The sequence below is a fragment of the Lipotes vexillifer genome, unplaced genomic scaffold, assembly GCF_000442215.2.
Source record: "Lipotes vexillifer unplaced genomic scaffold, Lipotes_vexillifer_v1.1 scaffold390, whole genome shotgun sequence".
NCBI lineage: Eukaryota > Metazoa > Chordata > Mammalia > Artiodactyla > Lipotidae > Lipotes > Lipotes vexillifer.
This window is the reverse complement of record NW_006784503.1, coordinates 4,008,564-4,021,144: the sequence shown is the minus strand read 5'-3', so window position 1 is coordinate 4,021,144 and position 12,581 is coordinate 4,008,564. Positions and strand designations below refer to the sequence as shown.

At 50.2% G+C, this 12,581-nt stretch overlaps 1 protein-coding gene across 2 annotated transcripts in view; it reads left to right on the top strand.

The window, feature by feature from the left end:
• Positions 1 to 12,581, top strand: part of ASAP2 (ArfGAP with SH3 domain, ankyrin repeat and PH domain 2) — a 162,402-nt gene that overhangs the window by 70,712 nt on the left and 79,109 nt on the right. For both annotated transcript variants that reach the window (XM_007456938.1, XM_007456939.1), the window contains exon 3: positions 3,169 to 3,314. In XM_007456938.1, coding sequence (XP_007457000.1) covers positions 3,169 to 3,314 — 146 coding nt within the window. The remainder of the gene's footprint in view (positions 1 to 3,168; positions 3,315 to 12,581) is intronic.

Genomic DNA, 12,581 nt, shown 5'->3' with positions numbered 1-12,581 from the left:
GGGAAAGAGGGGCTTCCCTGGTGGCGCAGTGGTTGAGAGTCCGCCTGCTGATGCAGGGGACACGGGTTCGTGTCCCAGTCTGGGAATATCCCACATGCCACGGAGCGCCTGGGCCCGTGAGCCATGGCCGCTGGGCCTGCACGTCCGGAGCCTGTGCTCCGCGACGGGAGAGGCCACTGCGGTGAGAGGCCCACGTACTGCAAAAAAAAAAAGGGGAAAGAATTTTTATAAAAAAACATGACCGATACCAGGTGGTCAGTTGAAAGGCCCAGAAGAAGGGATGAAAGGAAGTGCATCTGTCCTTCCTGGTGCCGGAACCGGAAGCCTCACTGGCTGTTTCTCCTCTGTGCTGCTTTGGTGGACTGCCCGTGGAGAGAAGGCAGGTTCCTCTCTCCAAGGTTGTCACAGTCTGGGGGCAGCCTGCGTGAACACAGGATGGATTTGACCCTTCCCCACCTTCTTCCAGCTGTGTGATCTTGGGCAAATCATTAAACCCCTCTGAACCCCACTTTACTCAACAGGTAGTAAAGATGATGCTTTGACACCTTATAGTCTTATTAAGTTTAATTGAACGAAAGGCTTGTAGGCCACCTCATGGCCTTTACTGAAGCTGATTCTCGCCCTCCTCCCTCTGGGTGCTCACCTAGAGCAGCTGTGAGGGTCCAGGATCATTTTGAAGGCAGTACTTGGCTCCCGAGGTGACTTTAGCCTCTGCATTCCTGTTTCTCTCTCCCAGGGGAGTGACATCAGCACCAGATGTCTGCTTGTGGCTGCCACGCCCTACCAAAACCACACTGGAATTGCCCACATCTTGACGACCAATTTTGAAATAGTTATAAAATAGCGTGTGGTTTGAAAGGAACTGCCCTTCACTGTTGACCACATGTTCTAGAATTATAAGTCGAGCAAAATAGGTGTAACTGATCCGCCTCCAAAATGGAATTTTAAAAATCTAAAACTTGGGTACTTTTGGTTTTGGCAAGGTAAGCTATTTTTAGAAGGAAATACTCATCAGTGTAGTAGAGTGGGGGACAAATGGGCTTTGGGATCAGACAGACTTGGGTTTGCACCACAGCTCTGCCACTTTCTGGCTCTGTTTCCTAGGACAGGTTATTTGATCTCCTTGAGTCCCAGTTTCCTTTCAGCATTGTGAGAAATAATGCATGTCATATATAAGTTGTTGTGAAGTCTAGAAAAAAACATGGAAACCATTTGTGCTCAGTATAGATGACATCTGTGCTGCTGTTAACTATTGTCAGTTCTGGTGGGCATGTATGTGTTGGGTGTGGTTGAACTGCCTATCCTCACCCACATTCTTTGATTCTTACCTTAACCCTGTGAGTATCTCCCAGCGGGGTCTTTGTCCTTCACGTGGCTGAGACAGCGCCAGAGAGAGTAAATGCGTATGTTACCAGGTCGTCCACGTTTACTGGGAGGCATAGGCTTGAAGCCTAGACCTTCTGAGGGCTCTTCCTGCTCTGCCGCCCCTTCGTCACGTTGTGTGTGTGTGTGTGTGTGTGTGTGTGTGTGTTTCTGCCTCAAGTCGTTTGCTGAGTATAGTTTCTGGAATACATTTAATGTATCCAGAAGTCTCAGGCTCTTTTCTGGGATGTAAAAGATGATAATAATAAAGAAAGAAGGAAAAGGAAAAGGGCCTAAACAGTGAAATTAACGTTCTCTTTGTTAGATCCACACGGGCATCCCCTAAGGCACGTAAATGCCCCCGGAAGTCGAGGGCAAAGCACTTGCCTGGTAGGGTCGGTGGACACACGGTCCATGGATCCTGGGATCCGGCTCAGCCCCAGGGCCGCCTTCCGCAAGCACATGTCCCCTTTGTGCTCCGGTTGTCAGGCCCAGGCACCAGCACTGCTGACAGTGGTTTTGTTGCCCTGAGGAGTTGTTTGGGGCACTGCCAGGGGCTTTTCAGGATCTGTTCTTTGGCAAAGAAGCTGCAGCACTAAGGCTTTCTGTGGCGTCCTGGCAGCCCTGTGCTGTCCTCCTTGTGGGAGCAGAATTCTAAAGACGTGGGAAGCCTGAGGGGGGTGTGTGACCCTGCCCATTGGAGTCCCCATGCAAGGTGACACGCTCGCCCGCCCGCCCGCCCGCACTGATATGCCTGTACAGTTGTTGTGTTACATTTCTGATTGGAGTGATGAGGGAGCAGAAATCAAATGTCCATGCCAGGAAGTTGTTTTATTACAGACTGGCGGGATTCATTTAAAAATGCTTGACCCGGAAGTGAGGGAATCATGTCCAGCCACATTGGCTTACCAGAATTACCTGTGTCCCCTTCCCACCCCAGCTTCTGACTCAGAGACGGGACTCCAGCTTCTGCAGTTTGACAGAGATCCGTGTATGATTTCGACGTCCAACAGGGCCTGGGAACCACAGAGCTGGAGACCCAGAATCCGGGTTTTTCACTCTTTAAGGTGCTGCTTTGAAGCCTAATGAAGGTAATACACCTTCAGATGGATGACCAGCTTTTGCCTTTTCTGATCAAACGACATGCGTCTTGTCTTACTTATGTTTCAAGCACAAAGATGAATAAAACTTAGTCCCTACCCTGGAAGCACTTCCAGTGTGCTGAGAACCACGCTTACCAGTTGGACATTTGGAATGTAACACTCTGAGCGCAAGTCCAGGAAGGTGCCAGGGACGTGGGGCAGAGGCACGGAAAGACCCCCAGGCAGAGGACGTGTCACGGACAGAGGCGCCCTGGCCTGTGGCCTGTGCTCTGAGGACCGTGGCTTTTCCGGTGTTGAAAGGAGAAGCTAGGGCATGCGGCTGGGTGAGCGTCACGCCAGCTGCTGGGTTCCAGCAGAGGACTGGGTCTGTTCTGTGTCTCCCACCAGCGTGTGGGCTACGGAGGAGTCCTAGGAGATGGGGAAGCATGGGCGTCCCTGGGGGTCTCACCCCGTGAGCTGGAGGCTGTGGCACTCGTGCGAGGCTGTCTCCCTCCTGGTCCTTGCGCTTGTTCTTTGGGATCTGTCGCTGGCACCACGGGTGGTTGTCAGGACAGCAGAGTTATTTCTGTTTGCCACGTGACTTGGCTTTTCTCAGATTTTCAGGCTGTAAATGTGTTCGATTTTATCCACAAGTAAGAAACTGGTGGGGGGCAGGGCTAGAGTGGTTGAGGCCTTAACAGCACCTCTCCCGTTGCTGTTGCAGCGCACGTGGAAAACGAAGAGCAGTACACCCAGGCTCTGGAGAAGTTCGGGGGCAACTGCGTATGCAGAGATGACCCAGACTTGGGAAGCGCGTTCCTGAAGTTCTCAGTGTTTACAAAGGAGTTGACGGCGCTTTTCAAAAACCTGGTAAGTGTCATGATCGTGTGCAGCGAACGGGCAGCATGGGAGGGGCCCAAAGTTGCTCTAGTTGGGAAGGTAGCTCCCTAGACAGTAATTAAGGTTTGTTTGGTACACGAGGAATATGTTTCATAGCTCCTGTGGTACCTAAAAGAATTGTATTTCCTATACACGCGAGGTCACTTTGGAATAAATTTTAGAATTGTGATTTTTACTCTCACAAGACTTTCAAATTTAACTCAGCATTTTAAAGTTGCGCAGCTGAGGCACAAAATGGATAAATGCATTCGTCTTCCTAAGGGCCTCTGACTTCAATTTTCAATAGTTCCTAAACTGTGTAGAATAGTCTGTTTCTGGTAATTATAGTAGGTATTTAAACTTAACAATATTTCATAAATATGTTTCAGACCCGTCTTACACAGCAAGGTAACCTATAATCAGAGCACAGAAATTACCGTGAATATTTAAAGGCCTTTTATGCTCTCACATGCAGAGCCTAAGAAAAGTCTCACTTTTTAAGTGAGTGGAGATACGAACTGAGTACTTCTTGCCTGCGGTAGGTGCTTGGTAACGTGGGTGAATGGACTCTTCCTTGCACTTGGCAGTGCTGTGCCGTCCTCACCGTGGGAGCAGAATTCTGAAGAATTGAGCAGAGAGGGGGTTTGGGACCCTGCTGAGCAGTTTCTTCCACAAGGGGAATGTACGTCGGGATGGTCCCAGCATGTCTTTCCTGTTTTTCTCCCCCAGCTTCTCCCAAAGGTCATGGACAAGCAGACCAGGTCAAGAACTCAATAATGCTTTCTGTGTAGGTCGCAAACAACAGTGTCTTTTTCATTTCTCCTGTCAGCAAGCTCATAACAAGTGAAAAAATAGCTCATCATTCTTGAAGCGGTGATGATGACGGGTCTCTCAGTCTGCTCGTAGAAGGGCAGGAGCAAGGGACACATGTATGAGTTAATAAGGAGGAAGGGAAAGAACCGGATCATGAAGGCTCTCGGTCTCCCTCCCTATCTTCACTTATAAAGTGTTTCTTTTGTTTTTGTTTTTGTTTTTTTTTTTTGCGGTACGCGGGCCTCTCACTGTTGTGGCCTCTCCCGTTGCAGAGCACAGGCTCCGGACACGCAGGCCCAGCGGCCATGGCTCACGGGCCCAGCCGCTCCACGGCATGTGGGATTTTCCCGGACCGGGGCACGAACCCGTGTCCCCTGCATTGGCAGGCAGACTCCCAACCACTGCGCCACCAGGGAAGCCCTAAAGTGTTTCATTTGGAAATGATAAATACAAAAAGCCGTTGCTGTGCTTAAGTTTTTTACTCGGGTTAATTTGGAATCTCTTGGGGCCTTTGTCAAGTTTGTCGCCCGTTTATCACTGCCCCAAACAGGCTGACAGCCTGCAGAGCACACAGTGGAGCCCAGCCCCTTTCCAGCCCCACTGCCCGGACACTAGCACACGGCTTGTTAGGGCCTCACCACTGAGTCACAGTGGAGCTTTTTTTTTTTTTTTTTTTAAACTGGGGAAGCTGCATGGTCCTGGGGAAGATCTATAGATGCTGACGTGTCAGGGGTCGTCTAGTGTAAAATCAGCCTGCCGCCTCATCTCCCAGACCCTGGGCGGGGGGGTAAGCCCCTTCCTCGCCCCCTGAGCTGCCAGCCAGCTGCTTCGTGCCTCCCTCTTAAATATGAATGAATGGCCTCCAGAAAGAAAGAGACCAAAATAAACAGAAGAAAGAACTTGGGCAAAATGGAGACAATGCAGAGAGCAGAAGAAAACTTTAAAGAAACTATACCTAATTCCTCAGAGAAATCAGAAGAGAGAATGGGATGAAGCTTGTCGTTAAAAGGGGGGAGAGACAATCAATATAAGAAAATATAAAATTGGAAATCCGATGAGAAGGGTTAGAGTAAAAGAAATCTCTCAGAAAGTAGATCAAAAGGAACAAAAAAGACAAAAGAGTGGGAAATAGATGAAAGACGAGTCAGGGATTAATTCTCAAGGTCCAGTATCCAACTGACAGGCGTTTTCAGAAAGAGAGAATAGGAAACAGAGGAGGATGCCGTGAATGCAACAGAACAAAAGATGGTTCCTGAGACTGAAGGATTTTCGCCTCCAGATGGGAGGGCCCAGGACAGTAAGGGAAAAGGACCTGCCCCAAGGCACCCCCCTGTGAAATTGCAAAAGATCTTAACCGCTTTCAGAAAGCACACAGCACACGGAGGATTAAGCATCACAATGCCATCGGTGTCTCAGCAGTGACCCTGGAAACTTGAAGGCCCAGAGCATTGCCACTAAAATCCTGAGGAACATAATTCTAACCTGGAATGAGACCCACCACCTGAGCATGAAATTCGAATTAGAGATGTTTCAGATGCCCAAGGCTCGAGACAGTTTGCTCCCAAGCATCATTCCTGTGAAACTCCTAAAGGTTGTGCTTTAGCAGCATGAAGAGGGAAGCCAAGAAAGAGGAAGACGTGTGAGTCAAGGAACAGGATCCAGCCAGAAAGAAAGCAGTGAAAGGGGTCCCAGGGGGATGGCAGAGGGAAGCCCTAGCATGGCGACTGAGCAGGCTGCCTGGAGACAGAGGCACGGGAGGCCAGGGTCACCCCTCCCCAGCCAGCTCTTGTATCTTCATTCAGCTGATCTCCACTCAGGTTTTCTCAGCTGTAAGATGGAGATGATAACGCCACGCCTGGTTTTATAAGAAGTACAGCCAGTTGCTTTTACACACCTTAGCTTATTTAACCCTTGTAACGATCCCATGAGGTGAATCAGCGACGTACCCACTTTGTAGATTAGGTAACTGAGGCCCCGGTGGTTTAAAGGGCTAATCTCTCTCGGGACAGGCCTGAGTCCTTGCCAGCTTTTGGAAGTGCGCCTCCAGGTGTGGAAGGGCCCCGCCTGCGTCGCTGCACGTGGTGGAATCCTACTCGAAGTAGCTTGTCCTCAGTTTTAACACGAGCAGCTGCACAGTTAGACAAAAGCAGCCCCTTCATTTTCTTGATTTTCCACAAAACTAAAAGCAGAGCAGGGCCTGGACATTGTGATGGGCACATTGTCACATTGGCCACTGCCCCATGGCTCTGCCACTTTGGGCACATCAGAAATCCCCTCCATGCCTTGCTGTCCTCCGCCTTCTTACAGTGAGTGACTTACCCACGGCCGTCACTTCCTGAGCACGCGCGGCACTGCCGGCACTGTGTACTGGTTCTTCCTCGTTCACTGAGTCCTCCTGTCAGCTGCGCGAGATCCCTCACGTTACCTCTGTCTCAGGTGGGGCCCGTAGCCGGCAAGGGACAGGTTAGGGGTCACATATGGGTCTTAAAACTCCAATCCCGTGCTCTTTCCACTGTGGTATTTAAAGGATTTAAGGCCCCATGTCAACTCCTTGGGGGGAAATGGGAGCAGAACGGAAGGGAAGGCAGTGCCGGGTAAAGTGTAGCATAAAGAGAGATGCCCAGCGGGCCGAACTGCTGCAGCCACGAGCAGCCAGACACCTCAGTTTCCTCACCTTAAAACAGTGTGAGAAAACCATTCCTGCCTCACCGGCCAGCATCAGGGTGACAGGGATAAGCAGGAATTAGAAACCACCCCACAGGTGACATTTCAGTGTTGTTATGATCGGGTAACTTACTAAAGCCCGGAAGACAGTAGCTCTGAGTCCATGTGCATGACTGTAGTTTCTGCTTTTACTTTATGGAGTTAGGGTTTTTGATCCTGTTTCCCAGCAAATACCTTATTTGTGCCCAAATTCATGTTCACCAGGCCGGGCTTTCCAGGCCAGGGCTGGTGTTGAAGGTCTGCAGCTGTAAGGACGCCAAGTGGCTGCTTCTAAGAAGCTGTCGCCGAGAGTGAGTTGATTATAGGAGAATTCTCCTTTTTTGGTATTTTGTATACCATTCTTACTCCTATTTTTGGTCACATCTGTCCTATCTCTTTATTTTTAAAGGCTTGCTTTTGCTTTTCCTCAGGCGTTCAAAAAACATTTCAGTTGTGCATGACCAAGACTCTCAATCCTACCTCTTGCCTAGAAAGAATAATAATTACCACCTACCTGCTCTTCAGCATGAAAGAATGTTTATAAAGCAGTTGGAATGTCTCCAAAGAAAGGCCAGCTTAATATAAAGTGAGATTTTGTTACTAAAGGGTGAGATTCTCACCTTCAGGGAGTCTGTGAATTTTTCTGCAGTAATGCAGGATAAAGGGAAAAACAAGGCAGCTCCAGAAATGTAACATGTGTGAAATTAGGCTGGTTATAAAGTCAGGCCTGTCTCCTCAGTTCTTTTCCTCTTACCAGATGGATGTGAGAATCCTGGAAGGATTTTCCAGGGCCACTTGTGTGTTAAGAAGTGGCCTTTTAATGAACGGTTGCATGAAAGCACATTCCTGAAAGGTCATTTACAGGTATGTCATCTCCGTCTCTGGTTTCAGAGAATCGCTTGTGAGATATGTACTCTTGGTCCATAGAACCTGCTCCAGGTGAGGGCAGGGGCCGGCGGAGGCTCAGCCCAGGACGGAGTTCCAGGATGAGAGCCGAGAGTGGCCCTGGGGTTGAGGAATTTCACTTCACGCACCCGGAAGGAAGAACCTGAAAGACCCACTGACCATCGTGCACAGAAGTCATGTTTTTTTCGTTTGTTTGTTTTTCCTTTACACAAGTGATTGGAGTTAGAAGACATTATAGCCAGAGTGAAGAGCTAGTCAGGTTGTTGAGGAGAGTGTGGCTTTGTCCCTGTGATGTGCGGAGGGCCCAGTGGGGAGGCCTGCCCACCTGCTGGTTGGCAATATGGTGGCGCGCTCTTCCCAGCATCATCGGTCATCGGTCGACAGGAGCTGATTCCCCGCGTTGATAAAGCTCATCGCGTTGCTTAGCGTAGAGCTCTCTCTAGCAGAGGCCCTCACCCTCAGTGCTCCCGTAAACTTTCTTCTCTTTTCACTTCTTCTATTGAAAATGTCCTATATTTTAAAATCTATTACATTCTTTCTTTTAAAGCATTTTTTGATTGCAGTAGAGTTAACAGTGCTGTGTTAGCTTCGCTCATGGCGAAGTGACTCGGTTATACATGTATCTGTTCTTTTTCAGATTCTTTTCCACGAGTAGACTTCCCTGTGCTGTACAGTAGGTCCTTGTTTATCTTATGTATAGCATTGTGTATCTGTTAACCCCCAACTCCTCATCTATTCCCCGACCCCTACCCCCTGTCACTCTCCCCTCTGTAAGTTTGCTTTCTATGTCTGTGAGTCTGTTTCTGTTTAAAAATGTCTTACATTCTTTCTTATTCAACATGGGCACTGGTCATATTTTATCTTCTGGGGAGGAAGGCTTACCGTTGTTTGGGGCATAAATTAAGGGGCAGCGCTGAAATCTGGAGAAACTCTTGGTGCCTGGTTCCTGCGGTGTGGGAGTACCTGCCCCTAGATTGGTGCCAGACCGTCGGCTTTCCCATTTTCAACATTTACTTTTTAATATTTTGACACCCTTCTCCCTGCTAATTGCTGGCTTCTACCGCTCTTGGTGCCTTGTTCCACAGCGCTGTGAGCTGGAGAACGCGATGACCAGCTTGTTAGGCTTGTACGCAGAGCAGGAGTCTGTAAGCTTTGAGTGAGGAGCGCTTGAGGGCTGGGCCTTCTCTATGGGAACAGAGTTCCTGGATGGACCTACTGACAGTTACTTTGGACACCTAGAGATCTCTGCCACCAGTTGTTTAATCTGGCCTAATGCATGGCTGGAAATGCTCCGAGACTCACAAGGCTTCAACACTGCAAGCTGCTTCCTACACTCAGAGATCCTTGACCAAAATGAAAGCATGTTCTTAGTTTGACCAAAATGACAAAAGCAATAAGGCTACTGTCAGAGCCCTGTGTTTGGTTGTAGCACAGCCACGACTGTGTGTAAATTGTACTTTGATACTATTTCTTTTTGGAAAGGCAGTGCCACCTCATTGTAACCGCTGCGGTGCACTGACTCCTTGAGGTCAGAGGAAGTGGGAAAAGCCATGGGGGGGAGGACAGGGTGGGAACAAGGCCTTGGGCCCAGGAGGAGAGCTCAACTGAGAAGAGTGACTGATCGCCTGCTGGGGGTGGCCCGGCTCTCTGGGCAGCAGGGCAGTAAGTGCTTGTTGCTCCCATCTCGGCCACTTTTACTAGGGTGTTGTGTGTGCTGGGAAGGCCCCAGGACAAACGCCACGGAGCCCCGAGGGCGCGGCCCCGGTAGGTGGGGCTGTGACTCTCTCGCGGCCTTGGGTGCTTGGGTCCTGGGTGGGGGTGGGTTGGGGGCCTGTGGGCCACCACAGGGTCCGTCTGCATCTAAGCCCCTGGCAAAGTTTGCGAACACATTCCTTGCACTTGCCTTTAACGGCTTGTCAAGTGCATGGAGGACGTGCTGTTATAGGATAATCATTTGAAAGCATTAGCAAATTCAAACCAGGGTTTGTGTTTGTTTTCTTCTGTCACCGTGTATTCTCTCACTTGCTGGCTATTAAAAGAACAACTGCCACGATGTAGGGCACCTCAAACTTTAAAATCTTTTGACAAACCCGAGGGATGCTGTGTGGACAGGCTGGAGTAGGGGGTGTGAGTGAAGGCGGAGGGTCCGCCGCACCCGGAAGGCAGAGGAGCAGGAGGGGGGCGGCTGATGAGTGCCGTTGGCCTCGGTGCCGGGGACACCACAGTGACTGCCGCGCAGGCAGGGGACAGTACAGTAGCAGAAGGAGAGATGGCAGGAGTTCGCTGCTCCAGGCACAGGCTGCTGATGGAAGTCGCAAGGGAAGGTTTCTGTGATGGGAGACACTGGCGCCTACTTCTAGGCCCCGGGGGAAGGGGCTGGCGGCTGGAGGAGGTTGATGGCCCTGAAGAGAGGGGACTGTGACCTGGGGGGCTGGGCGTCCTGGGTCTCCTCCTGTTGGTCATTGGCTCAGCCAGGACTCAGGCCCCTGCCTCCCTGGGACCTGAAGATAAATTCCAGATCCAGCCTCTCTGGGTGCATTTCCCTTTGGGAATTTCCACTGTTTGTTAGTCATTCCTTAAAATCTAAAACTTGACAAACTACATCAATACCTGTATAGTCCCGATTCTGGTTTACAGGCACTTGCACGTAGTTTGTTTCATTTGCATCCCTAGGGTCCTGGTCTTGCCATGCCCTCAGGTGGAGTCATCTGGGGCCTCGTAGAAATGCAGGCTTCCGGGCCCTCGTCCCGTAGGCTTGCTGAAGCAGAATCTCCATTTCCCCAGGGCACGAGTCAGCCCATTAAAGTCTGAGAAGCGTTGCCCTAGAGCAGAGGTCCTCACGGTGCCATCTGTGGACCGGGAGCCCCAGCAGGACCTGCAACTTGTTAAAAGGCCACACCCACACCTACTTAATGGCGGTTCTCCAACTTCGCTCAGCAGCAGCGCTGGGAGGGCTGCTAGAACCCTCCCTCTTGGGAGCCGTTTCCCAGAGTTCCTGAGCCATTCGCATTTCTAATCAGTTCCCTGGTGACACTGACCTCGTTGGTCAGGAACCAGCAACCGCTTCCGACTCCTCCCCTGGGGAGACTGAGGCCAGGGCTCCAGGGCCTAGCTAAGGACGCAAGTATCCAACCTCGAATTCTCGGAGGCAATAGATTTGAAAAGCTGCTTTCGTTTTCGGTGGGTGGCTTAACTAAGCATTTTAACATCATGTGGGTTTTAGAAGAAGCTGTGGATTGATGAATCCTGGGCCCTTCTGTGCTGGCCCCCGGAAAACGCGGGTTTTCCAGACGGTTGCAAGTAGGCTGCGGTGTGTGGTTTCATCATCCGTTCTCCAGTGGAAGAGGGTCACTGTTTTCTCTCCACTTAGAACCTGAAAGATCAAAGCTGTGTGACTGCCAGAGACACAGCGTTAAAAGCAGAAACCAGGTCAGCTGTTTCCCCTCTTTCTTGTGGTGTGGAAGTTGCCAGTGTTTTTGGCAGCTGCCTGGTTTTGATCTTTCAGTTTGTGTTAAACACTCAAGATCTGCGTGGGCTCCCCCGTCTCCTTTGATTAAACAAACCATCAGAGTGGCCCTGGTGCCGAAATACCAGGCCTGGGAGCACGTGTTCACGAGGGCCCCGTGTGAGAGCAAGACCGTGTGTGTGCGCGCGCCGTAGGCCTTGGGCGGTGTTGTCGCCGGCCCCTGGGGAGAACTCACTAAAAATTAAAGTGACCTAGATGGTTTTCCTTTGTAAAGTGTTTTCCTGTACGTCCTGATGTGTCTCACAGCCGTGGTCCTGCCGTGGGTCAGGTGTGAGTAGCACTGACCGCTCTGGAGGCCGGTTGCCTATGGCAGTGAAATGATGCGAAGGGCTCTGGCCTCATTCTCAGCTCAGCTGCTGCTTAATTGTGGGATCTGCGGGCAAAGTGGGTGGCTTAACTCTCCCTCTGTTTCCATTTCTGTAAAATGGGGGTAACACCGACTTCTCAAAGCACTTGCGAGCCCTGTGCCACTTAGTGATTTATTCAGGCCACTTTACCTAGGACCTGCTTCTCCAAAAGATTTTCTGTCTGGATGTTCATTCTTTCAGATAAGCAGCCTTCAGAAAGAACATAGAAAACTGTGCTTTGACCCTGCCAGGCGCCTGCCTCGGGGCCTTTGTGTTAGGAATTCCCTCTGCCGGGAATGCTCTTCCACCAGGCTTTCACGGGGCTGGCTGCCTTGCTTCCTTCATAGTCTGCTCCACGTCACCTTCTGAAGAGGCCTTCCTGGTCACCATTGGAGAGTCCCATCCCACAAGTAATCAGAGCAGCCTTATATGTAAGATTTGTAGTAGCCCCCAAACTGGAAAGAACTCAAAAACCTGTCGGCAGTTGTCTGGATAAGCCAGGTGATGGACAACTGTTCAGCAAGAAACGGGAATGAGCCGTTGATGCAACAGCACGGATGGATCTCAAAGCGAGTGTGAAAGAAGCCGACAAAGAGCAGTGCGTGCTGTAGGATTCCATGTATAGAAAGTCCTAGAAAATGTAGATTATTCTGTGGTGATGGACACAGATCAGCGGTTGCCTGGGGACCGGAGATTGGGGAGTGAGCAGCTGGGAGGTGGGAATTGCAAAAGGGTGCAAAGAAGCTTCTGGGGGTGATGGGTACGTTCACTGTCTGGATTTGGGCGATGGTTTTGTGGATGTATGTATGTGCTATGACTTATCAAATTGTGCACTTTAAATATGGGCAGGTTATTGTACATCAGTTACACCTTCAGAGATGCTTAAAATTTTTTTTAGGCTACTCGTCTGAAGCATTGCTGTCCACCAGAACTTTTTTTTTTTTTTTTTTTTTTTTTTTTTTT